This window comes from Etheostoma spectabile, chromosome 8, assembly GCF_008692095.1.
Source record: "Etheostoma spectabile isolate EspeVRDwgs_2016 chromosome 8, UIUC_Espe_1.0, whole genome shotgun sequence".
Taxonomy (NCBI): domain Eukaryota; kingdom Metazoa; phylum Chordata; class Actinopteri; order Perciformes; family Percidae; genus Etheostoma; species Etheostoma spectabile.
Window position 1 is genome coordinate 36007578 of NC_045740.1, and position 23794 is coordinate 36031371.

The 23794-nt window shown below is 41.0% G+C and overlaps 1 protein-coding gene across 7 annotated transcripts in view; it reads right to left on the minus strand.

Moving 5' to 3' along the window:
- abcc8 (ATP-binding cassette, sub-family C (CFTR/MRP), member 8) overlaps positions 1-23794 on the minus strand; it is an 89319-nt gene that overhangs the window by 64881 nt on the left and 644 nt on the right. For 5 of the 7 annotated variants that reach the window (XM_032522509.1, XM_032522508.1, XM_032522512.1 and 2 more), the window contains exons 2-9: positions 20465-20627; positions 14938-15079; positions 13169-13290; positions 11339-11505; positions 9478-9720; positions 4878-5066; positions 2711-2875; positions 2455-2610 (exon numbers count right to left, since the gene is read on the minus strand). In XM_032522509.1, the coding sequence (XP_032378400.1) occupies positions 2455-2610; positions 2711-2875; positions 4878-5066; positions 9478-9720; positions 11339-11505; positions 13169-13290; positions 14938-15079; positions 20465-20627 (1347 nt within the window). Of the gene's footprint in view, positions 1-2454; positions 2611-2710; positions 2876-4877; positions 5067-9477; positions 9721-11338; positions 11506-13168; positions 13291-14131; positions 14245-14937; positions 15080-20464; positions 20628-20785; positions 21225-23794 lie in introns of those variants that run through there. The other 2 variants (XM_032522510.1, XM_032522515.1) reach the window with 2 other exon arrangements.

Sequence of the window (23794 nt, forward strand, 5' to 3'; positions counted from 1 at the left end):
GAGGAACCAGCAGCAGCATACTGCTACTGAAGGGTGTTAACGAAGCATGCTTCTGACCTTTTTATTCATGACATTCTCAAATTGTTTGCTGGCTATTTAACCAGTCTATGGTTAAAGTCTATAAAAAGGCAAAGGTTACCATGTAGACAGTACCTCAGGCAAACTAAAATGTCAATAGGTGATGATTTATTTATTTATACTCTTTACTCTATGGGGAAATGACAATTTATGATGTCAGTTGACAAACATCTGTGTCCCTGGCCGGTTACGGAGTCCTGTATGTACAATAATAAGTTACCAAATATTATGGTCCCTGGGATTCATCCTTGTATTTTTTGTCTCAGTTGTCTTTTTGGCATGTCAAAGTAACGAAACAATTGCGGAGGGGTAATGTGTTTGTCATGCAAGAGAGAAACATATGGGACAGTGCTTCCTGCTGGAAAGAGATAAGAGGACACAGTATGTGGTGCCAACCAAGCAATAATAAGTCCGAAGAAATATCAGGCCATACAGAATAGAATCAGTGTATTGTGTATTACTACTTTACTGTATGGCTTGCTGCAAAAAACAAACATCTCTATTTCAGGCAAAGTTGGATTAGAAGCCACAGGGCAGAAAGAAACAGCAGGTGAGCATGACAAGAAAATATATTGAATTGAGCACAAAAAATAAAAGAAATTGACAGACATAGCACTATATATTCAGCAGGTTTCCTTGAGAAACTAACTGACCTCCAGTGTTTGCTGAAATAGTATTTTTATGATTCACCAGGATGGTTTGTTTCAACTCTAATTTCTCCTGAGAATGATTTAGTTTATGAATATCAACATTGATTTTACAGTACTGTGTGTCATGAATTACACAATTCACTTATAGGACAGCATTTCAGAAAAGTCTGTCTGATTTGTATGCATAACAGACAGCTGTTAAAGAGAGCCAAATCCACCCCCTGCACCTAGGGTTTCAGACCCTGCTTTCTGGTTCGTGCTTCAAATACCCACTAGTCAAAACCAACTGATACAAACACCAATTCATACCCTCAGCCTAAATATGTTTGCTACTCATTGTTGTATTTGAATCGATCTTGTGTGGCCACTGCGGTAAAACCAATTGCACCTTTGGGGACAAATAAAGTTCTACTCGACTTGGCCATTATAATGTGTGAAGGTCTCAGGCTAGCAGTCGACTGCACACATTTGCAGTGAATCTTCCCAGAGGGGCTATAAGGCGTGACGCTCCTTTCTCAGCCTTCACATCTCTGCACAATTCTTTATTTCGCGTTCGTTAAGTGAGCTCTGCCCTGTACTATGAACCTCATAAGAAAAGAAAAGGCAAGTCATGACATACTATAATAAAGACAACATGCAGCCAGGCCCGTATCCAGGATATTTAGCAATACCAATGTCCAATTGTTATTTATTTATGCATTTCAAGACATTTGATGAGCAACTATTTTATGTAAGTAGCTTCAAATGCAAGACAAGTTGAAACAAAAAAACTACGTTGCCCAAAGGTCGTGTAGTTACGACAAGATAATCCACTTCACCGCATACTCAGTCATGCACCACCCACAAGCAATGATGATGATGATGATGATCAGACAGAGGAACAAGTCGTATCTTGGCATTGTTTAAGTCCGGACCTTGGTTTCCTTAAAGGTGTCCTGCCACACGTATTTCATTATTTTGTGGTAATGTCTGAACTAACTGAATAAATAGATAAATAACTGAACCATGGACTGTGGCATTTTTTGTGAAAAAAATGCCTTGGTTACCTTGTTACAAGCCATTCTAGCGTGGTATAGAAAGCCTGCAGGAAGACTCAGCTCCCTTTGTGCCAGTTCTCATTAATATTCAATGAGCTAAGCTGCTTGACTCTGATTGGCTAGACAATGAGAGCCTGGCTATCACCATCCTTTACCCAGCACAACTGGGCAAGTTCATAATAGCAAAAAGTACTTTCATGTTCATGAATAGTAATGAGCTCAGGCAACATGACATCAGACTGACCAACTGTTGTGATTGGCCTGATTTCTCCTCTTATTTCTTTTCAGTGGCTAGAGCTGACAGAGGAGGTAGCAGTTCATTTTACATTCAAGACATAACACAAAACACATATAGAGATAATATATTTCAAAAAGTCAAAACAGTTTTGTGTGGCAGGGCACCTTCAATGTTAGATATGGCCATAAATGCAGCACAATGCATTCCACAACAATTCACATCCAGTGTAAACAAAAAGGCATTGGAACAAACTCCTTTGAAAAGGCTAACATAAAGGAAATAGTGCCGCAATACACAATACAAGGAATGAGCCATGCAATAACAGAAATGGAGCAAAATGGCAAAAATGAAATGCCTACTCAAAAGGTAAAACCAAGTTGGGGCAACGCCTCTTAAAGAGATAACACATGGGGACCGCAAAAACTCAAAAGTAGAAAAGCAAGTTTCTCACCTGTACTGGCATGGCCCACAGGTTAGGGCAGAGGAAGAAGAACCACATGAGCTGGTTGGTATCTATAGCAACCAGGTTACAGATCTGAGCAACAGTTAACTCGCCCATGGACATGTTGGAGGTGCACAGACGCATGATCTTGTTGTAGATTTTTGTCTGGGGAGAGGGCAACCACATTCAGTTCCATGTGGACAAACAGAAAAACCTCAATACACTGTTTTTGGCAGTCACATGCCACATGCAGAATTTCCAGTACCTGAATGGCCCCGCGCAGGTTGATGCCCGTTTCAATGGCCACGTAGTAGGAGGCCTGGAGGAAGGTTCTCTGAAGGAGCAGGGCGAAGAAGAGCAGCACGGTCAGCACGTATGCATTCTCCAGAAACTCCTTGGAGGAAATGAAATTGATCCCCAGCAACTTTATCTGGAAGCAGGGACACACAGGGAGAGGGCAATAGGAAGATATCGACCAGTTTATAATCGGTAGTCAGGTCAGGTCCTCAATCACACAAACTGAACTTTGCAAGATTGGATTTGACTTGGAGATTTTCTGTCAGTGATCACAAATCAAAGTCAAGGGTAGCTGTAAAATGTATAATTTACATTTCACAGCAGGCAACAAAATTGTGTGTGAAATCCAATCCAACTGTAGGGAGGGGGAGCCAGGAGTCACACAGCTGATATGTAGAGTGTGAGCTGGAAACCAAATGAGAATGGCTCAGCTGCAAGAGAGATACGGTATCTCTGTCAAAGATTAATTAATTCTGCATGTAGAGGTCATTCACTCAGGATTACAAATTATTGATTAGAAATTAGCCTCAACTCCACAACCAAATCTTTTAAATTGATCTGGTATCTTTCTTACAGTGCCCCAGAGAAGACATGGAGACAGAGAAGACAAGAAAAATTAACAAAAACACATGTACTGGGGACAAACACTTTTGCGAGAGCTTAACTTTGAGATCTTGACTTTCTTTTGCAAGATCTTGACTTTGTTTTGCGAAATATTGAGTTTCATTTGCGAGATATTGAGTTTTATATGCAAGATCTCACAAATCCAACAACCAATAATACTAGCTAGCCAGCATCTAGCTAGCTAGTAGCACGACATGATTACATCTCCTTGGTTGTCTAAAAACATCTGTTTAGTTTGATAAGTATTACTAATTAATACATGCCAAAGTGAAGTATCATAATACTGTTATAATTGACATTGTTGTTGACTGTTGATGTCAATAACTGCAGGCTAACCTTAGTAGCTAGATACGAGCTAGCTAGTAGCATGACATGATTACATCTCCTTGGTTGTCTAAATACATTCGTTTTTTTCTCATCCCACTGCAAAAAACAATTTTCTGACTTTTTCCCAGGCAGGGCCTGATAGAGAGAAAAGCAGAAACATAGAAAAGCACAGCAGGCTGTCCTGCTGAAGTGACATTGGTTCAAATTGTCACAATTTCACAAACAGGCCTATTTTCAATCTTCTCTGTAAACTGACATCCTGTCGAGATCGTTTACTTGTAGTGCTTGCCAAGGCTTTTATCCATTTCCCAATTAACTTTTGATATTGCACTGGTTCGTGCAGACGTGAATATCAAATTAATAGTTTAAGAGTTCTTCTTACAGAAGGATGCCTGAGCGGCTGTCGGATATGGCGGTCTGCCCTGTAGAATCTGAGACAACTCCGCCAGCAATAAGTCTTGAATATTTGATGAGGATTAAATTAGTACAGCATTGAGGCAGGTGCACCAAGGAGAGAGGGCATCATACACACTTGAGAGGGAGGAGGAAGACTCGCGATGTGTCTTTCAAGTCTGTTAAAGATGTGTTTGTCTGTGTCTGAATCCTTGTCTCAGTTCTCTGAGACATTCTTACTGTTCACCATTACAATTCCTTAATTATGGAAATACTGTATCATAAAATTCCTTTAACTATGTAAATACCGTACATAACCACACTCCTTATAATTCTTTTATTTAGATTTCTTCTGATATTTACATATTTCTTGCAACTGTAGCACAGAATTTCCCTTCTGGGATCAATTAAGTATTTCTCATTTAGATTTGTTGACTTTAAACCCAAACTACAGTGCCAACTAATGTCACTTATGTCTAAATTACAACAGTTTGGTTTGGTTATACACTATATATTTTTATATTTTTTCCCAACACTTCTCTTTTAGTGCTGCTCATTTAGTCGTGAGTGTGTAATGTTGTATAAAAAAGTACAGAACGTACATTATATACACATTATTTGGGTAAAAGACAGCAAAAAGTTGTTGAAGGAAGAGATGTAAAAAACATTTTTGGAAAGACTTAAGAAACTTAACTGGAGAATGAAAGAAAGATTGAACAGGGTTGTTTTATTATTCTACAAATAAAATCATACGGCATTGAATCCTTTTTGCAGTATGGCTGACCCCTCACCGGCTGCTGAATGGTGCGGTTGTCCTTGCTGATGTTGTGGACGATGCCGGAGATGCAGAGAGGGCCGGCGAAGCCCAGCAGGTCAGCCAGGAAGCGGAACGTGATGCTGAGAATGAGCGGTCTGCCAAATGCTTTCCTCAAAGCCTGCCAGATCAACTTTGGGCTCTGGGCTGCTGTGTCCTGAGGTCTCTGAGGTACGATAAAAAGAAAGGGGACAGAGGTGGAAATATTGAACACATTGAAGAGAAATTAACCATATTCGGATGTTGAATGTCATTTGCTGAACATGGCTAATCGGCAGTGACTGAGTAACAATTTGGCTACTTTAAAAGCATGTATATTCTTAACATATGCAGTGACATAAAAATCTAGGCCACAATCTATCAGTGACACATTCACATTGTTCCATTGGTGTAGAGAAGGAGGCTGCTGTTGAAGACATTGGTTTGTTGTTTCTCTGCACCAAAATTATACACAGCCATTTCTCTGTGGAGCTCAACTGGCAGCACAAGAAAATAAATTGCCTATTAGACAATACAGTCTGCTAACAGAGCAGGAGAAAGTAACTGCTTGAACATAAAAGCTGAATTGACACCATTAAGTCAAGGGATGCTCCACCACTGCAACAGAAGCAGGCAAAAGGAGGTCAAGTTCAGGGCTTCTATCCTCCCTGCTGTTGCATCTTGGGATGTAGTGATTAATTGCAAGTTCACAGTGGTGCACAGTCAGTCACCTTTAACTGCTCTATAAGTAATGATGCTGGAAAACCATGATGCTGATGCAGAGGATGAGGATTGAACTGCAAGTGCATTTTTTTCTTTTTCTTCAAATGACATAAGTAATCTTGTAAAAAAAAATCACTTAAGAACAGAGTTGATTTTTTTTCAAGGCAGACTGGAAGAGCAACAGACCAACATATAATAACTTCACAAGCAACACAACAGCTTTGGTTCTGTGAATCAGCAATAGTCAGCGGAAAACATCTGGACGGTCACAGTGCAGTAAACACTCCCAGAACATTTTCAGTGTGTGTGTGTGTGTGTGTGTGTGTGTGTGTTTCTCTGTGAACATGACGAAGTTATTCACAGAACTGTGAGAACCAACGTGACGTGTGACGTGTCTCCATCTTTCCATTCAAGCTCATGTTGAACCTCATGTGTCACTGCGCACGTCAAACACACACAAACAAACACATCCTTTCTTCCTACCTTGGGTTCAAACGAGAAGAAATTAGGACATTTCATTCTCACACACGCAAAGTGAAACTAGCTTCCCATGCAGTGCAGTGCTTTCACCCCCGCAGGGGTCGGGATGTCGCCTCGTTCACAGTAGAATGGGAATGACCCGCCGCCTCCGGCTCGAGCCCGAAGGCTCTTCTTAATATCCCCTCCTCCTCCCCCCCCCCCACACCTCTCCACTGGGATTTCTATATCTCTCTCATCCCTCGCTCCTGCCAGAAGGAAGAGGGATTGCGTTCACACCGGACGCACATGCAGCAGTGACGAATCTCTGTGACCTTCCAAACACTGGAAAACAACGACCCTGTACAGGAGGCCCTGCACCTCTGACCCCTGGCACGTGCTCCAAAAGTGAGACACAGAGAGAGAGAGAGAGAGGGGTAAGAAGGATTACTAATTTGTAATGTGGAAACATGCCAGCGAGTTAATAAAACTGAAAGAACACCGCCTTGGGACGAGAGCAGGGTGGAAAAAAACTATTCTGTACCAAACATTTTGTATGAATTTTGAAGAGCTGTACTGCAAACTAGCCCATGTATATTTTGCAACAGAAGGTCAATATTTTAGCAAGAAGCGTTGTTTGACTTTATTTGTGAATGAATAAATGCATACAAAAAAAAAACTCAGTGGAAAAGATTTTTTAAGCCTTTTTCTAATGTGCTGCATAGCATCACTTTTGTCCAAAGTCACTTAGATTTCATTTCATAAAACCACTTAAGTCCTTGCTATTGTTGTATTCAGTAAAAAGTAAGTCAAGTTTTATTTCTATAGCACTTTTTAAAACCTAGGTTACAATGTGCTCTACAAAAAGATTTATAAAAAAAGGTTAAAAAAAACAAAAGGCATTACAACAGACCAACTAAAAGGCATCACCAGTCAAAATCAGAGCACATTGCTTCGCACAAACACATGTAGTAGAATCTAGGTCTTCAGCTGAGACCTGTAACACTAAAGAGAGTTTGTCTCACAGCCTGGGACTCAAACAGTCCCCTAAAGATTTCAGTCTTGTACGAGGTACAAGAGGCAGGTCTTGTTCATGAGGTCTTAGTAAGTAGTATTGCTGCAGAGTCTTGGAATTGTAGCGGGTAATCAGCGTCTTGGCTAGGGCAGGAATGAAGAGCATTACAATCATTCTACGCGTCGGAACACAAAGGCATGGATAACCATTTACAACCGCTGGAAAGACAACATTGGACATATTTTTGCAATATTGTTCAAGTAAAAGTAGCTGGACTGAAAAACAGTTTTGACGAAATGACGCTGAGGTTTTTTGGCAAACCATTTTCTGTTAGCGGCCAATGACGTGAAATGTTGGAGGATGTTAGTGGAGACCTGATGTGGGGTGAAAATCAGAACTTTGGATTTAGTGTGATTTAATTGCTTTCTTTTCATTATTGAATGGTATTCATCCACCCACTTGATACCAGCTTAGAGTCGCAAGGGGCTCGACTATCCCGGCATGCAACAGTCGAGAGTCAGGGGTTATCTCAAGACAGGGTGTCAATCACCATTTGGAGCTGCCAGTTCACTAAATCCGCATTTCTTTTGACTTCAGGAGGAAACCCATAAATGACAAAGATACAGACAGACAGATAGGCCCGAGCTGGCCGGGAGGTCTGGCTGCTTAAGGCATAAAGTGGAGGAGCAGAATCATATTATATTTTTAGAGATGGAGTTTGCTTTTCCAAATAAAAGACAACTTGACAAGAAAAAGCTTGAGCATGTATACATGTTCAAAGGCAGCATGCCATTTAAGTGTTTATACTATTGACTAATCATCTCTGTGACGTGAATACAGTTTAATGGTCACAGGGAAACCATGGATGAGTCATCACAGGATAGAGACAACATTTTAATGATCACAGCAACTGTATATAAACAAAAAAGATGTCAGGTTCCCAGGGGCCTGTTGCACGAGGGATTAAGCCGGGATATTCAAGTTATCCTGGATGAATTTAGCTTCGACTCGGTTGCACGAAACCAGATTGAATTAAGCCCAGCCAAGTAACCATGGAGATTTATTCTTTGTCGAGGCTGCCTGGCGTGCGGACGGTGCCCGGTGGCCGGTGGCTGCGCCCGGTGGCCGCTGCCCGGTGGCCTCTGCCCGGTGGCCGCTGCCCGGCGGCAGACCTGTGCATTGCGTCAGTGTCCACTCTCTCTGTAAAAGTAGAGATGAGCAGCGCAGCGTCCGTGGTCTCAGCTTCAGGTTACAGGACGCGCTCCGGAGATTAAGTGTGACGATATTAATGTAGCGATATTCCCAGATGATAATAATGCCAGACTGGTCAGAGACCAATACATTCATGATTCATTTTCTTGTTGCTTGTCCTTCTCTAATAAAGGGTAGTTTGTGTTACTCCTTAATAAGTGGGCCTAATGTTTTTTTTATTATAGTTTATATTGGTTCCATAATCTTCTCAATAAGTCTCACATCACCGGACTAATAACATGGCCTTTGTACGTATAAAGTGTAGTTATCATTCATCACACCGGGAACACCACAATGCTTCTTAATCTTTTTATTTTGGTGCGGTCACTTGTCAGAACAATAAAAAACATGAAAATTGTTTTACATATGCTCACAGCGTGTATTGAAGTCACTAACTTTTTTTTCTAGTTGTTGTCCCTTTCTGATTGTTCTGTATGAACATTAATTGTACAAAGAATTAGGAATATCTTATAAAGATTTATGCATGGTTGTAAAACATGTTCTCACGTTGTGAATAAGGGTTTGAAATTGAGCCTAAAGTCCTTGGTCCATTTTCCGAGGATCATTAGTTCACTCTGCTCTCTTTTGAGGCAAAGGCTATATTTTTAAACCCCCACACATTCAATCGGGTCCGCTATGTTGGGCTTTTTCTCTCCGTTTGATAAGAGCCGTATTTCCCTTTTTGCATATTCTTCCCCTCCTCGTTACTGTCCATTAGAAGCTGCTGCTGCTCATTGGGTGAAACATGTGGCGCATGCGTCTTCTCACTTCTGCATCAGTAAATCTGTGATCGATACCGTGGTCTATTTGAGAAAGCCGTGAACGTGCACTTATCCCAGCTATCTACACCTGGCTTGACATTGCTTCCCCTGTTCATCCTGGCTGAACATCACCACATTGAGAAAAAAAGAGTGGTTTTCTCCTATTTTGTATTGTGGTTTGCCTGCGTAGTTTTTCCTTAAAATATGACAGGGACCCTTCAAATGCAGACAATTGCTTTGTTAATTGAGTACAACCTTTTTTAACAACTCACTATTAACAAAAACTGGAAGTCATGGGAGGAACCGCCCAATATTGTCACTCAGTTGATTGATCCCAGCACTAGGCTTGTTTTCCACAAAGAAAAGAAGATTAGTAAACGAGGTGAACTAACCTTTTGGTCTTCGAAGGCCTTGCGTAGCTTTATGTAGTTGGTGAGGGCTCGCATGGCGATGGGCAATTTGCCGATCACCTTGAGGTCGATGGGTCGTCTGTGAGCGGCGGTAATGAAGGTGTTCATCCACCAGTAGGTGGCTTTGGACAACAGGTTGACGAAGGGCTGCAGGAAACGAACACCCAGGTCCTGGAGGTCCTCGGGGGGCTTCACCTCTTTGGGCTCGGCATAACACATGTAGCGCTGTGAGAAAAGAAACGACTTATGATTTATGATTCAGCTGTTTGTGGCGTTTGCAGTGGCCTGGAAATGGAGGGTGCATATAAAAACATTTAACCGCTAACATAGAGACAGAGACATTCAATGAACCTGAAACATCAGCTCATCTGCGGCAACATCTATGGGGATTATAATTACTATTTTCTCCATGCTGCATAAGAGAGCAACAACATAATAGATATAAAGGTTGAAAACACTCGTATTAGTCAGATTAGTTATTGCTGTTTTAATACAGGTTGTCTGATATTGCTATGGCAATAAGCTTCAAATTTCATATATTCTACTTTCACATACATTAGACTGATCAGAATAGAAAACAATGAATAGATGTGGTGCAGTGACATTGCTTCACAATATATTACATAAAGACAGTGAAACAGTCAATGCAGTCTGTTAAGCTTGATGGAAACTAGGTCAGTGAGCAAGCACAAACACAAATTATATTTATGTCATTATACTGACGGTCTCATAATATTCTGTTTCCATGAGGTTTTAAATTGCGCCAAGATGCGAGTAATATTCACCAATCTTTTGCCAATTCATGTTTTCTAGTGTATTATTTAATTTGTTTTGGTCAAGCAATTGGAAGGATTCGCCATTTTTGGTAATGGGAGCCAATCATATCCAAGTCAGACAGGGTTATTGAAAATCACGTAAGTAATATTTAATTATAGCATTGCATTGACAAAGACAAACATTTGATTATTTAAACAATTGAATTCATACAAAAGAGTTCATTTAAAATGTACTGCTAAATAAACTTCAACAGTGAGTGCAGGGCATGCTGGGAGAGTCTCTTTCTCTGCTGTTCACCCAGGGGAGTCAGATCCATTAACAGATGTGTGCTCAGTGTAAAGCCTAACAGATTAAAGTGTCCATCGCAAAAGGGGAAAAGTGTACACCAGTCTGGCCTTTCCTCTGTCAGTTAGAGGACCGAAAATGTCAAAAACTGAATAATCAAAAGACCACGGTAAATTTGTTTTGCAATTAATACAATACGGCCAGATAAATGATTCAAGGGTTTCCTCAGCTCTAAAAAAAAAAAAATCAACTTTGAATATATTGTAAATCACATTTCTGCCAGTTTAGCGTGGCACCATGCTGACACACTGTTGAACCAAGTTTGTCCCAGATGGCAGCCTGAGGCTCCTACTGTCAGTTTGATAAAGCTTAGAGGATCTGGCCTTAATGCTATAATATTGTTTTTTTTTAAGTCTGTCGTTGCTTTTTAAGATTTTAGGTTTGTTATTTGGGCTGTAGCCTATTTGTCTTGAGAAGTTTTTATTCCTTTATCCATTATCCTCCATCTGTAATCATGGGGAATGCCAGGTCCCTGGGGGAATAAAGTGGGTGAGCCAACGGCGTTAACAAGGTGTCAACGGGAGTTTCGCGAGTGTAGCATCATGCATTTGTTTCACAGAGACATGGCTACAGCGGGACATCCCTGATAACAATGTGACCATCAATAGCTTTTCAGACTGTCTGACCACTGACCTCTGGAGCCATTTTTGGATTTCCGACTAAAAGACGGAGAGCTGACTGAAGCTGAAAACAGGTAACAATCACAACTTTACACACTCACCCTTCCCAGGATGACATTGATCTCCACAGCTAGTAGGAGTCCATACAGCAGCACCAGCAGTCCGGTAATGCAGTAGCGTAGCTGCCCGGGGCCGATGCCATGCTCGGTGTACTTGGCAAACTTTATAGTCTTCATGATGAAGGCCAGCACCCAGTAGATCAGCAGGGCTGAGGAGGTTTAGCAGGGATCAGAAAGAGACAGCAAATCACTGGATGAGCCAAAAAAACAAATAACCCGACAGCAGACGGTCAGTCGTATTAGAGCTGGAGTTTGAATTTAATGTTTGGCAGATTGACTGAAACTGGATTTCAGCACTATGTAGGTGTACTTTGTCTACGTCTGAGTTACATTTTATATATCTATATATAGCCGTGGCTCAATTGAGTTCTTTTACAGAGTACTATTTTCTGTATATGTTATATTGTTTATTGTTGAGTGCCTTCCTCTTCTAATTCTTTATTCTTTCCTTTTATTAGCCTCCTCTTCTCCCTTTCCACATCCTGTTAGATGTGAACAGCAACACTTAGGCGATGTGTGTCCAACAGCTTTCAGGGTCAACATCTTTAATCCAGTTAATAGCAGGTAAGTCAATTGTCTTCACTCCATGAAGATGGGATGCAGGAATCATCCCCTCAGACTCATGCTATTGGCAGCGTGCGTGTCAGTAGTAGAGTCTCTTTAAGAAATTAATTATTGTTCATGCAATGATGAACCCAGCTGTGCTCAACGACTACCCTTAAGAGACTGACTGTGATATGGAGACTCAAAAGCCCAAGGCAGCTCAGCGACGTGACGGGAGTAAAACACTGAGTGCTAAACACAGATGAGTAATGATGCAGATGAAAAACAACAGAGTAGTCATTACGGGAGTAAACATGGGAGTTTTATGACAAAACATAATGGACTAAGGTGAAGGGTGATTTAGAAATAACGTGAATTAATGCATTTAAAATGAGAGAGATGGGGATTCATGAATAGATCATGGGTTGACAACTAAGAATACGGTGAATGTTCTCATGCATCACTTAATTAACATGAAAAACATACTATATTGTTGCTATGGGGACATTTTATTAAAGTGTAATAATAATAATTGTGATGAATCTATTTTTGTTGAAAACTATGCAGAGCTTTTACCAGAAACTAATTTTCCTAATGAAAAGCAATAATTAATATCAACCCAGAGCAGTACAATTGCACTAGATAATACTGCCTTTATAATTTTCCAATCCTATAATTTAATTCTAATTTATACTGTTTATTGATCCCCTGTGGGGACATCACAATTTACACTCTATTTTGTCAGTAATCCCTACAAACAGGCTTGAAATATACACACGCTCAGGACCTATTCATGCACAAATGAAGAGATGTCAAAGTGTGTGTGTGTGTGTGTGTGTGTGGAGGGGGGGGGGGGGGGGGCTGCCTGTGCTGGCCCAGCACCCTGAGCAATTGGAGGGGTATGGTGCCTACCAATCCACACTACTTTTGGTCCATATGGGGACTTAAACCAGCAACCCTCCAGTACCCAACCCAACTCCCTACAGACTGAGCTACTGCCAGCCCACATGTGATGAATTCATCTGTAAATGGCAGCACTGACTCAGTTTATAACAATATCATCCAGCAATGTAATCCCAAGACTTAATCAAATGATGATGCCACAAAAAGCTCTGGGTCCTTGACTTGGTATTTACCATTGCTAAAAAAAAAAAAAAAAAGACAACGCGGTGTTCAGTAAACCCTTCCTCTGTAAATAATGTAAATGAGAAAGAAAACACATACATATAATTAATAAGCAAAGGGTACGTGAATTTAAGAATGGTTTACCTAATAGTAGTTTGGGGAAGTTGGAGGTCTCGATGTTATGATAGTAGACAATAGAGGTGATGCCGGCCATGAAGGCCAAAGCTGCAGGCATGTACAGGTGCAGGTGGAGGGATTGGCTGAACCTGCAAATAAACATCAAAAAGAGGAGAAAAAACACAAAATGTGTGTAAAGCCTGATAAGCACGGCACTGGAATCAGTGTGAAAAGCCCAGTGAAGTGGCGAGCAGATGGAGACTGAGAGCTCTTCACTTGCATGCAGTTACCCGCCCCAGTCTGCCAAAGGCTGATAAACAGTAATCATGAGGGTTTAATGGACCCTGTTTTGCATGGACTACATTAAACTACAGGATGAATATGACCCACTTAGAGATATGAAGAGGATACCAATTAACGAGAAGGTGGGCTATTTAAAGAGAAAATGGGCAGAGGTTGATTCTCTGTTCAGCTGTGTCTCTGTGTCTCTTCAAACCTGTAGTTATGATAATTTTTATAATTTATACTGTTTATTATAATATATATAATTGGCACATCAACTCTAACCTCAGAGGAGGATCAAACATTAAAAATGAATGCACAACCCTATGTTTAATGGAACTACGATTTGTGTGGTTGTCTTAGCAACAGTGTGGGATAGACAGTAGCGTTAGCTAGCTAGCTGTTGAATGCTAACTAAATTATTAGCTTTTTGTCTTGATTAAAATTCAAATAAGGAATAATAAATTGCTCATTTATTTGGTAAAGAACATGGTGGGAAACCCGCTGTAACATTATAACAAAGAACTCCATCACAAAAACAGCTTCTTGACGTCTCCTGAATTATGCTAGCTTTACTTTTATCTGTTCGTAGCGTTAGCTTTTATGCTAATGATGTCTTGCGGTCATAAGGTTAGGCTAAAGTAGTTCAAGTGTAAACTAACCGTAAACATTTATATAAAAATGTGTTGGGGTGCCTGGGTTGCTCACCTGGAAGAGCGTGCGCCCCATGTAGGCTACAGAGGCTCAGTCCTTGCCGCGACAGCCGCTAATTCAATTCCGACATGCAACCCTTTTCTGCATGCTAACCCCCCTCTCTCTCCCCTTTCAAATCTAAGCTGTCCTGTCAAAAATGGGCCTAAAAATGCCAAAACAATCTAAAATTAAGTTTTAAATATATCTAATAATACAACTATAGAAATATATATTTAAAACAGCTTTTGAAGTGAAAATAAAAAAGCACCCTAGCAGTGTTAATATTTGCTGCAGGCTATTGGATTAATTACGAGGGATTCATGTAGCTGATTAGTTTGATTGTGGGTTAACTGAAGAGCATGCAGTATGCTCTAGTGAGTCATTAGTGAGCAATTTATGTATTAGGATGCAGTTGATGAATTGCAAAGTGTTAATTGCAGTTAATGATATTCACCTGCCATCCCAGGTGGAAATGGGCTTCATTAGATTGGCATTAATCAGTAATAGGCCTAATCAGGGATTTATTGTCACACAACAACAACAAAGCAGACTTCCTCCAAATAACACCAAATAAAATGCAGAATGGCTCATTCATTGTTGGTTTTGTCTGTTAATCATATATACACCACTGTCTCAAAACTAATTATTATGAAAAGGTATACACAAAAAATGCAAGGGTCAGTAAGTAAGTAAATAAAAATAATTGGAATGATTATTGTTTAAAACTAAGTCATCAGTGTCTGGAATTCATGACCGAAAACATCACTTGCACTTGGAGGTTAGATTAGATAGTATGTGGTTAGATAGTGTGTCCAACATACCCATCAGAGAAAATGCCCTCTGCAATCTCACAGATGAGGATGAAGAGCAGGACGAAGGTGAGGAGCCAGCGTAGGTTGTGACCAGGAAAGTGGAGCCAGGTGCTGTGGTGGATGTGGACCTTTGAACTCTGGCTGCCCCAGCCTAAATCAGGTGACAGGAAATGCATGATTTTTTTTTTAAGCATCATGGGTGTCTCACTTTACTTACAAAACCAATGGCAGTAAAGTAAAACGTTAGCAGAAAGTTTAAAATGGCAAAAGTCTTGATGACATACAGTGAGCTGTAAATTTGCACTCAATTGACGAAGAAATCTCAGTACTTACATAAAAGTCCAGATAACCAGAGACGTGTTTACTTTAGTAAAAGTAGAAGTACCACAATGACAACCCTACTAAATTAAAAGTAAAAAGTACCTGATTTGAATGTACTTTAAGTATTAAAAGTAAAAGTAAAAGTGATTTAGTCTCTTAATGTCTATATTATAATAATAATAATAATAATAATAAAAACAGTATGGGCTGCACTTAATTTTATTTAAGTTAGATTTAAGTTAATGTGATTGTGCTTACCATCTGTGGCCCAGCTTACATTCTAAATTACAATTCTGGTTATCGGTTAGTGATCAGTGATGTGCATGAAGGTAGAATTTGCATTATTTCCCACAGGACAGTGAATGCTGCGCACGTTTACCTAGCGAGGACACAGGCATGGATAACAAGGAGGCTACGTGGCTTCACAGCTGAAGAGGACCGGGAGTGTTTTTAAGATAAATATGAACGGATGCTTTACACATGACCAAGCAGAGTATCGTGAGCAGCAGCAGGAACGGGTGCAGGAGCCACTGCTGGAGGCTTCCCTGCAGACTGCATACATGTGATGGTCAGGAAGACGTTTTTGCAGAGGGGAAAAACTGATCCAAAAACGTAATGGAATATTGTAGAAATGTAGTGGAGTAGAAAGTAGAGATGATTTTTGCAAAATGTAACAAAGTAAAAGTCAAAAGTAATCTATTGATTCTACTTAAGAAAAGTACAGATATGTGAAAAATGTACTTAAGTACAGTACATTCCACCACTGACTCCCAGCTACTTGACAAAGTGCTCCTTTCGAGTCCAAGATCTCTTTCACTACATCGCTTGAATCTGCTTGGCAAGAAAGCCAATGAGAGTGGTCAGATGACTGCTGGCATAAGACCCTCAAGTCAATTATTTTTCTCTTATTGTGTGTCTACAGCTTCTCATATCCTTTGTCCCTTCACTTTGCCAAATGTCCGTCTCAACTCAGACTGTAATGCAACAATGATTCAGTCATCAAAGTGCAATTTATGTCAATAATGCAAATCACTGCGGCCGTCTCTGCCGTCAAATTATGTAAATGGTTGTTCATTGTTGGCACCTTAGCTGTTGGACAGTTTATCTCTCTGAAAGGTGTTGGCACAGACTAAGGCACACAGACACACACACACACACACACACACAGCGTTCCAGTGTTGTGCCTTACATCAGGCAAACTTTTCTCACGTGTAACACAAAATCTATATATTAACGTTTTTAATCTAATGGAGCTGTCAATCAACAGAAAATTAAATCAGCAACTATTTTGATAATCAATTCATTGTTTCAGTCATTTTCTAACAAATAATGTGAAGATTTGATGGTTTTATTTGTCTTTTGTGATGTTAAATGAATCATGTTTGGGTTCTGGACTGCTAGTCGGACTTGAATGTGTCAAGTTGTAAAGGCTGTATAATGAAATGATTATCCTAATTGAAAAGTAATGAACAGATTAATGGAAATAATTGTCAGCTGCAGCCCTAACGGAGGTCCAATAACCCTGCTCTGTGACTGCTGGTGTATTATTAAGGTGTTGTGGTGGATGTCTCCACAGCTTCCTCCTACACCCTGATGTGACTATAGCTGAGCTCATGAGCCAGCAACACAAGCTGCAGGGTAGAATGGAGTGCAGAACACAGTATATTAAAGTGGGAAAAAAAGCCTTCACACCCCCTGAAGAGTTGTCTTTGGTGACAAAGTTGTTAGTGGAAGCGGTACAGCTCAAGGTGACGGAGCAGAGAGAGGAACCACTGCAGCCTCCAACTGGGTTCTCTTGGAGGGTCAACCTCCAAGAACTCACACTGCCTTTAAGTGAGTGTTTCATTAAGGGGGGTGTTTGTAAAAAAGTAAAGCATTTGGGTCCAAACCCAAGTAGTTCCGACCAATCACCTTTTTGTAAAGAGCTACTGGCAGCTACGTGTGTGTGTGGTTTGGTTGTGTGTGACAACACATACTGTTTGTTCAAAACAACCATGGCTACTCATAAGAGGTTAAGGTAGATGCCACAATAGCATTAATTATACCAGGACTGGAAAGTTTTTATAAATTAAAGGAGAGCAAAGAACGACACTGAAGCCTCTTTGTTTTTGCCCTTCCCCCGTCTGTCTTTGGCAAAAGTTTGATTGACAGATGGTTTATTCTGTCACCTGCCAAGTATTTTTTGTGCCTTTTTTTCAACCCTTGTGTTGAAAATCAGCACTTTGGTTGACGCTTTTTATCGTTGTTTTTCACTTTTTCTTGCATTTTTGCCCCTTTTTTCAACACTTTTGACGCTTTTTCACTCTATTTACATAACACTAACTTATTCACTTTAGTTTCACAGTTATTTTTGGAATTTATGGTCAATACACCTACTTTATAGGTAATTATACTTAATGTTTGAGTTAGAAAAGCAGAAATTAGGAATTAATTAAACTAAAATTATATGAATGTGCTGTATGTTGATGATAATCACAGACTAGAATATGTCAACTTTTACTCAATACTATTTCAAAACCACTTCAATTTTTTTTCTCCAAATGCTATAAAATTGAATAAGACGCCCCAAAATGAATGAAAGTAGAGATTTGTACTTGCCAAAAGAGCGTTGTGTGGAATCAATCATGTTACTTTGGGTAATTGCAATTGGTGAGTTTAAAAAGAACATCGATATGGGAAAATGGGTCAATTTGAGCCGAGGACAAGATGAGGGTTAAACAGTTTCCAATGAAGGCTTCTCAGAGGGTTCTTTTTTACAAACTGCATGTAACATCGGCTTAATACTCTAGGGTGCCCTTCCAGTGGAGAAAAGGTGATACATGTTATTACATTGTACTGTACAATTGTATGTGATGAATAAATAAAGTGTCTTCTCTTTCTTCTTCTATAGGCTGCCCTACATGCTAGAACTTTGTGCACGCTGGGGATGCGAGGCTGATGGGAAAGTCATTACTTTAAGTATTTGGTCAAAAGTATAGTGTTATGTTTGGGTGTTTTGTCTTGTCTTATTGTGGTAGTCTGTGTTCCTGTCCAAACTTCTTAGCCTGGTTTTCTGTCTTGTCTTGTGATGTGTTATTTTTGGTCGTGTTTTGTACATGTTCTTGTTTCATGTCTTAGTCCGTGGTCGCTCTCTTGTTGTGGTTACTGTCTTGTGGTCTCTTGTGAGTGTCTGTTTTATTGTGATAGTCTTGTTTTCTGTGCCGTCTTGTTTAGTTTGACTTCCTGCCTTAGTTTTCCCACCCTTGTGAAAATCTGAAGTCTTCCACCTGTTTCCCAGCCCTTGCCTCTTGTCATCCTCTGTATTTAGTCTTTGTGTTCCCCTTGTCCGTTGTCAGATCATTGTAGTGTTACTGTGTGTGTATGTGTGTGTGTGTTTGTTTGTCGCCTGTGTGGATAGCTGTTTTGTTAGTCTTGTTACGGTTGGTGCGGGGGAATTTGGGGATATTGTCACGTTTAAGGAGGTTAGGACCCAAGTGCAGGAAGGCGAGGAGAATGCAGCAGTTTGAAAAAAATACAAATTTAATCCGAACAAGAGTCTTACAAACAGGTAAGCAGCAGGTAAGTAAATCCAGAGACACGGGAAACAAGGCAATCCAAAGACACAGACAAAGAAACAACCCAGTCTCATATGTGAAACAATAGGAAAAGAATAGGCGGAAAAAATCCGTCATACAATTCAAAGGCCATTATTGTACCCCTCTACGTTATTGCACATTGGACCAATGTAGTCAGGGTATGTTTTTTCATGAGACTGGGTTGCAGGAAACACGGCAGCAAGGAACATGAGGGAGACCTGACACAAAGAACCAACAATGATCTGACAACAGACAAGGGGAACACAAAGACTAAATACAGAGGGTGACAAGAGGTAGGTGACACAAGGGCTGGGAAACAGGTGGAAGACGTCAGACAATCACAAGGCAGGAAGTAAAACTAAACAAGACGTCACAGAAAACAAGATTATCACAATAAAACAGGAAACAGACCACATAAAAGACACTCACAAGAGACCAAAAGACAGAAACTACAACAAGAAAAGCGACCAAGGACTAAGACATGAACAGGATGAAACAGAACATAACACAATCACCAGACAAGACAGACAACCAGGCTAAGAAATTAAGACAGGAAAACAGAGTACCACAATAAGACAAAACACCCAAACCATAACAAGTCTTTCTGGTTTGTGTTAGTGTTTCTGTGTTTTATGTTTTTACTTAGACTTTATTTTTTGGTTCCCATTTTCCTGCTTGTTTCCAGGACTCCTTTGTGCATTTTTGGGGTTTATTACATCATCAAAACTACCTTCAGTTTCTGCCTCTGTATTTTAGATCCCACCAACCTTTCATAACCCATAGGGCAAATAGAAATTTCGCCATGATTATGGGGCTGAATGAAAAATTAAGGTAACACCAGAGTTGTTACAGTTCATGCTGAGGAGAACGTGAAGGTCTGGCCCCAAATTTGATCTCAATACATATACACAGATTTTTCAGTCTGGACCAAAGTGCGGAACAGACCATCCAACGGATTGACAGACAGACCTCTAGCATGGCTAAAATAAAGACGTCATATCTAAGACCACATAATATATTGATAGAAACTACACAGCAATTTGAAGTATGGGCAAGTATCACAGACAAATCATGAATACGCAAAACTTGAAATCATGTGTGCATCCAGTTTAAAGACAAACCAAATAGAATACGTAGGGAGTGTAATGTGTCACTGAGCAAGACAGTTGTGTCAAACCAGTTGTGTGAAGTGACAAAGTGTTGTCCTATTTGGGGAAAAAAAGGTGCACATGGTATGCACATAAACTCACAGGAGAGGGCAGTGGATGAACATGACGCAGAACTAGTCTGTTACACGGTGATGGAATGGAATGGCCAGCAGTCGGGAAGGTGAGCAAGGGTAGAAACTTAAAGCCAGCATGATGGCACATTTGCTTCCAGCTGTCCTTGTCCTATGTCTTCATGACCTACCATGGGCTACTCAAAAGATTTCTTATTGCTGGCAGTGAGACAGCTAAAACCTACAAAGAGTTGGATTTAACACAGGGAATGCAACATTGACAAAAAAGTGTTGTGTATAGACACTATGATGAAAGTAAATCATTTACACATGATTATTTGTGTGTGTGTGTGTGTGTGTGTGTGTGTGTGTGTGTATAGTCTGTGCATGAAGGTGGATCTCACCTCCCAGTGACACTCACCGATGAAGAGAATGGGGAAGGTGATGAAGAGGAGGAAAACGTGTGGCACCACATTTAGCGCGTCCAGAAAACAGCCGTTGTTCAGAACCCCTCCGTCAACGTTGTAGGCCGCCGAGTTGTTCTCGTTCCCACAGAACGCCAAGGACATGGTGGAGCCGGGACTCTGCAGGGAACCGGCCGGAGGAAGAGCAGGAGGAGGAGGAGGAGGAGCAGAGGACCGGAGACACAGGAGAGACAGAGGGATTTTAAATAGAGGCTCTCAGAGCATGTCTTCTTTTCAAAGGGGAGACTGATGGGCGTCTTTCATAGATAAATAGCGACCTCCTTTCCGCTCCCTCTGGAATCCGACTCCCAAATATCAGATCCAATGAAAGAGAGGAGTCAGAGGAAGAGAGGGAATGAGGGAGATGGGGATTAGGATAAAGGCAGTCCCAGTCCAGTGCAGCAGCGGCGCTCTCTTCTCTCCGGCAGACTAAGCTGCTTTCCCGGCCATGCAAGTGAGAAACTTCTGCATCCTGTCTGCCTGCAGTCCTCAGGCATCCCCAAAAAGACGAAGCTTCACTTGGCGCTGCACGGCTCCACAGGAATCCATTCAGACACGCATACGCACACGCACGCACACACACAGCTAGAGCAGCATTGGCATTCTGCAGCGCCCCTGCTATTCTTGTCTCTTTGCAAACGAGAGCTCAAAAATGACCTTGGAAGACGTGAGCAGAGGGGGATGAGCGTGCACTGTGCAGGCGAGCTGGAGCTAAAGAGCCACAAGAGATAGGGAGCATAGGTAGGAGGGAGTATTACATGATGAAAAGAGAGAGAGAGAGAGAGAGAGGGAGAGAGAGAGAAGAGAAGGTGGGTACAGCTGCTGAGTGAGCAAAGCTAGCCTACGCGTGAAGCACGTCATGTATTACTTCAATATACGTTATATCTACAGAGCACAAAACAGGGAAGTGATTGAATAACTAGGCTAGAGACATGAAATATGAATGAATTCCTAGGAGGGATGCATTGTGCGTTCCGGTCCTGCTGGGAGAGAGGGATCTCTGCAGCCAATGGCAGCTGACTTGCTCTGGGGGATCAGCACAGAGCCACATGGGAGCAGATTTTGATAATCCACGAACCAACAGGGACAAACTCATGGCCTTTTCTTTCTGATCCTGATTTATGTTTAATGTAATCCACTCCACGGTAACCTTTACATAATGACGACAGGAAAACAAGCTTAAATGTTGTGGACAGTTTACATGAGTGTTTACACACACACACAGATATGTGGTTAAGGACATTCACATAACATCATGTGTTCAACTGTTCTTTAGTTGTTATGGAAATGGCATCCTGTGCTGGCAAAGCCATTAAATTATAAAAAGGGGGGCCACCCTTGATAGGGACCACCTTGAAAGAGACAATCAGTTTTTCCCCATTGAAATGTCTGTTTGACAGCAGGTTTCCATATTATTAATTAGGTTTAGTCTATTATTTGAATCATATAATTAAGTAGGTTTCCATATTGTTATTACACAGATATTGTTCTCCAAGAGACATACTGCTGTCACTTGACATATAACCGAATGTTAAGAAGTATACATGCGTGTGGTGATTGCAGAACAATACCGTTTTGAGGGATTAGCAGCAATGCTGGGCGTCTGAAATGATCTTATTCTTAGGAAAACAACAATAAGTGTTCATTAAAATGTCACCTTGTTTGTGTGAACAGGCTTTTCCCTGCAAGCACATAGCTGTGCCCAAATACATTATTTAGGCTAATACACTGTGTTATTTTTAATCACCAGTGTCTTAGCTTTAAGGATGTTGTCATGGGGAAATAAGCATTTCTGATATACACTGAAGGCCTTTTGCCAGATATGAAATGCATGAAGAAGGGACACCAGGTATAGCTGCCTAAAGTTCCAGTTGATCCTTCATTTCAACAACCAAGACAAAGAGTTCATAACATCTGCAGTTATCATCTCACTTCCTGTCATTTGTTAATTATCTTGTTACTCAGAAGGCCATACTGAAACCATCTGACAGTAAACAGTTTACACAGTGTACTGAATAAACTAAGCCAAGGAGAGGGGTATTTTCACAAACAAGTGGAATCTGTTTATTATAATGGCCGAGCAAAGCAAAGACTAACCAGATGACATGTAAGCAGGTGTTTCACTAACTGAGAATGGATTTAATTTGATGAATATAAGATGAATATATATATACTATACTGCCAGCTTCAATGCCTCAACTTAAGATACCTTTTTTTTTTTTACCATGCAGTATGTCTATATTATTATCCTTCATTTACTATAACAACTGGGGAACTGGCCCAAATACATCAGATATAAGCACCATTCATCACTGGGTTGCCAGGGGAGAACTGAAGTATGAGTGTGTGCGTGTGTGTGTGTGTGTGTGTGTGTGTGTGTGTGTGTGTGTGTGTGTGTGTGTGTGTGTGTGTGTGTGTGTGTGTGTGTAGAAAGAAAAAGAAGTGCAGCAGCCACTCACCGAGACCCTGAAAGAATAAAGATTAGTATGGCTGGGGGTGTATATGTATGTGTGTGGTGTGTGTGTGTGTGTGTGTGTGTGTGTGTGTGTGTGTGTGTGTGTGTGCGCGTGTGTGTAGAAAGAAAGAGAAGTGCAGCAGTCACTCACCGAGACCCTGAAAGAATAAAGATTAGTATGGCTGGGGGTGTATATGTATGTGTGTGTGTGTGTGTGTGTGTGTGTGTGTGTGTGTGTGTGTGTGTGTGTGTGTGTGTGTCTGTGTAGAAAGAAAGAGAAGTGCAGCAGCCACTCACCAAGACCCTGTAAGGATAAAGGTTAGTATGGCTGTGTGTGTGTGTGTGTGTGTGTGTGTGTGTGTGTGTGTGTGTGTGTGTGTGTGCGTGTGTGTGCGCGTGTGTAGAAAGAAAGAGAAGAGCAGCAGTCACTCACCGAGACCCTGAAAGAATAAAGATTAGTATGGCTGGGGGTGTTGTGTGTGTGTTGTTGTGTGTGTGTGTGTGTGTGTGTGTGTGGTGTTGTGTGTGTGTGTGTGTGTGTGTGGTGTGCGTGTGCGTGTGCGTGTGTGTGTGTATAAAGAAAGAGAAGCGCAACTGCCACTCACCCAGACCCTGAAAGGATAAAGGTTAGTATGGTTGTGGCTAGCTGTGTGTGTGTGCGCGCGCGCGCGCGCGTGTACCTGTGCGTGTCTGAGATGATTTTTTTCTGGCGGAGTAAAGTGAGTGATGGTCATGCATTGATCTATCTTCTTGGTGTCTCTAGCATGAATTCAAAGAATGAAAGGGGGGGGGGGTTGGGGGGTGTCTCCAACTCATCTTTTACAAAAATGCG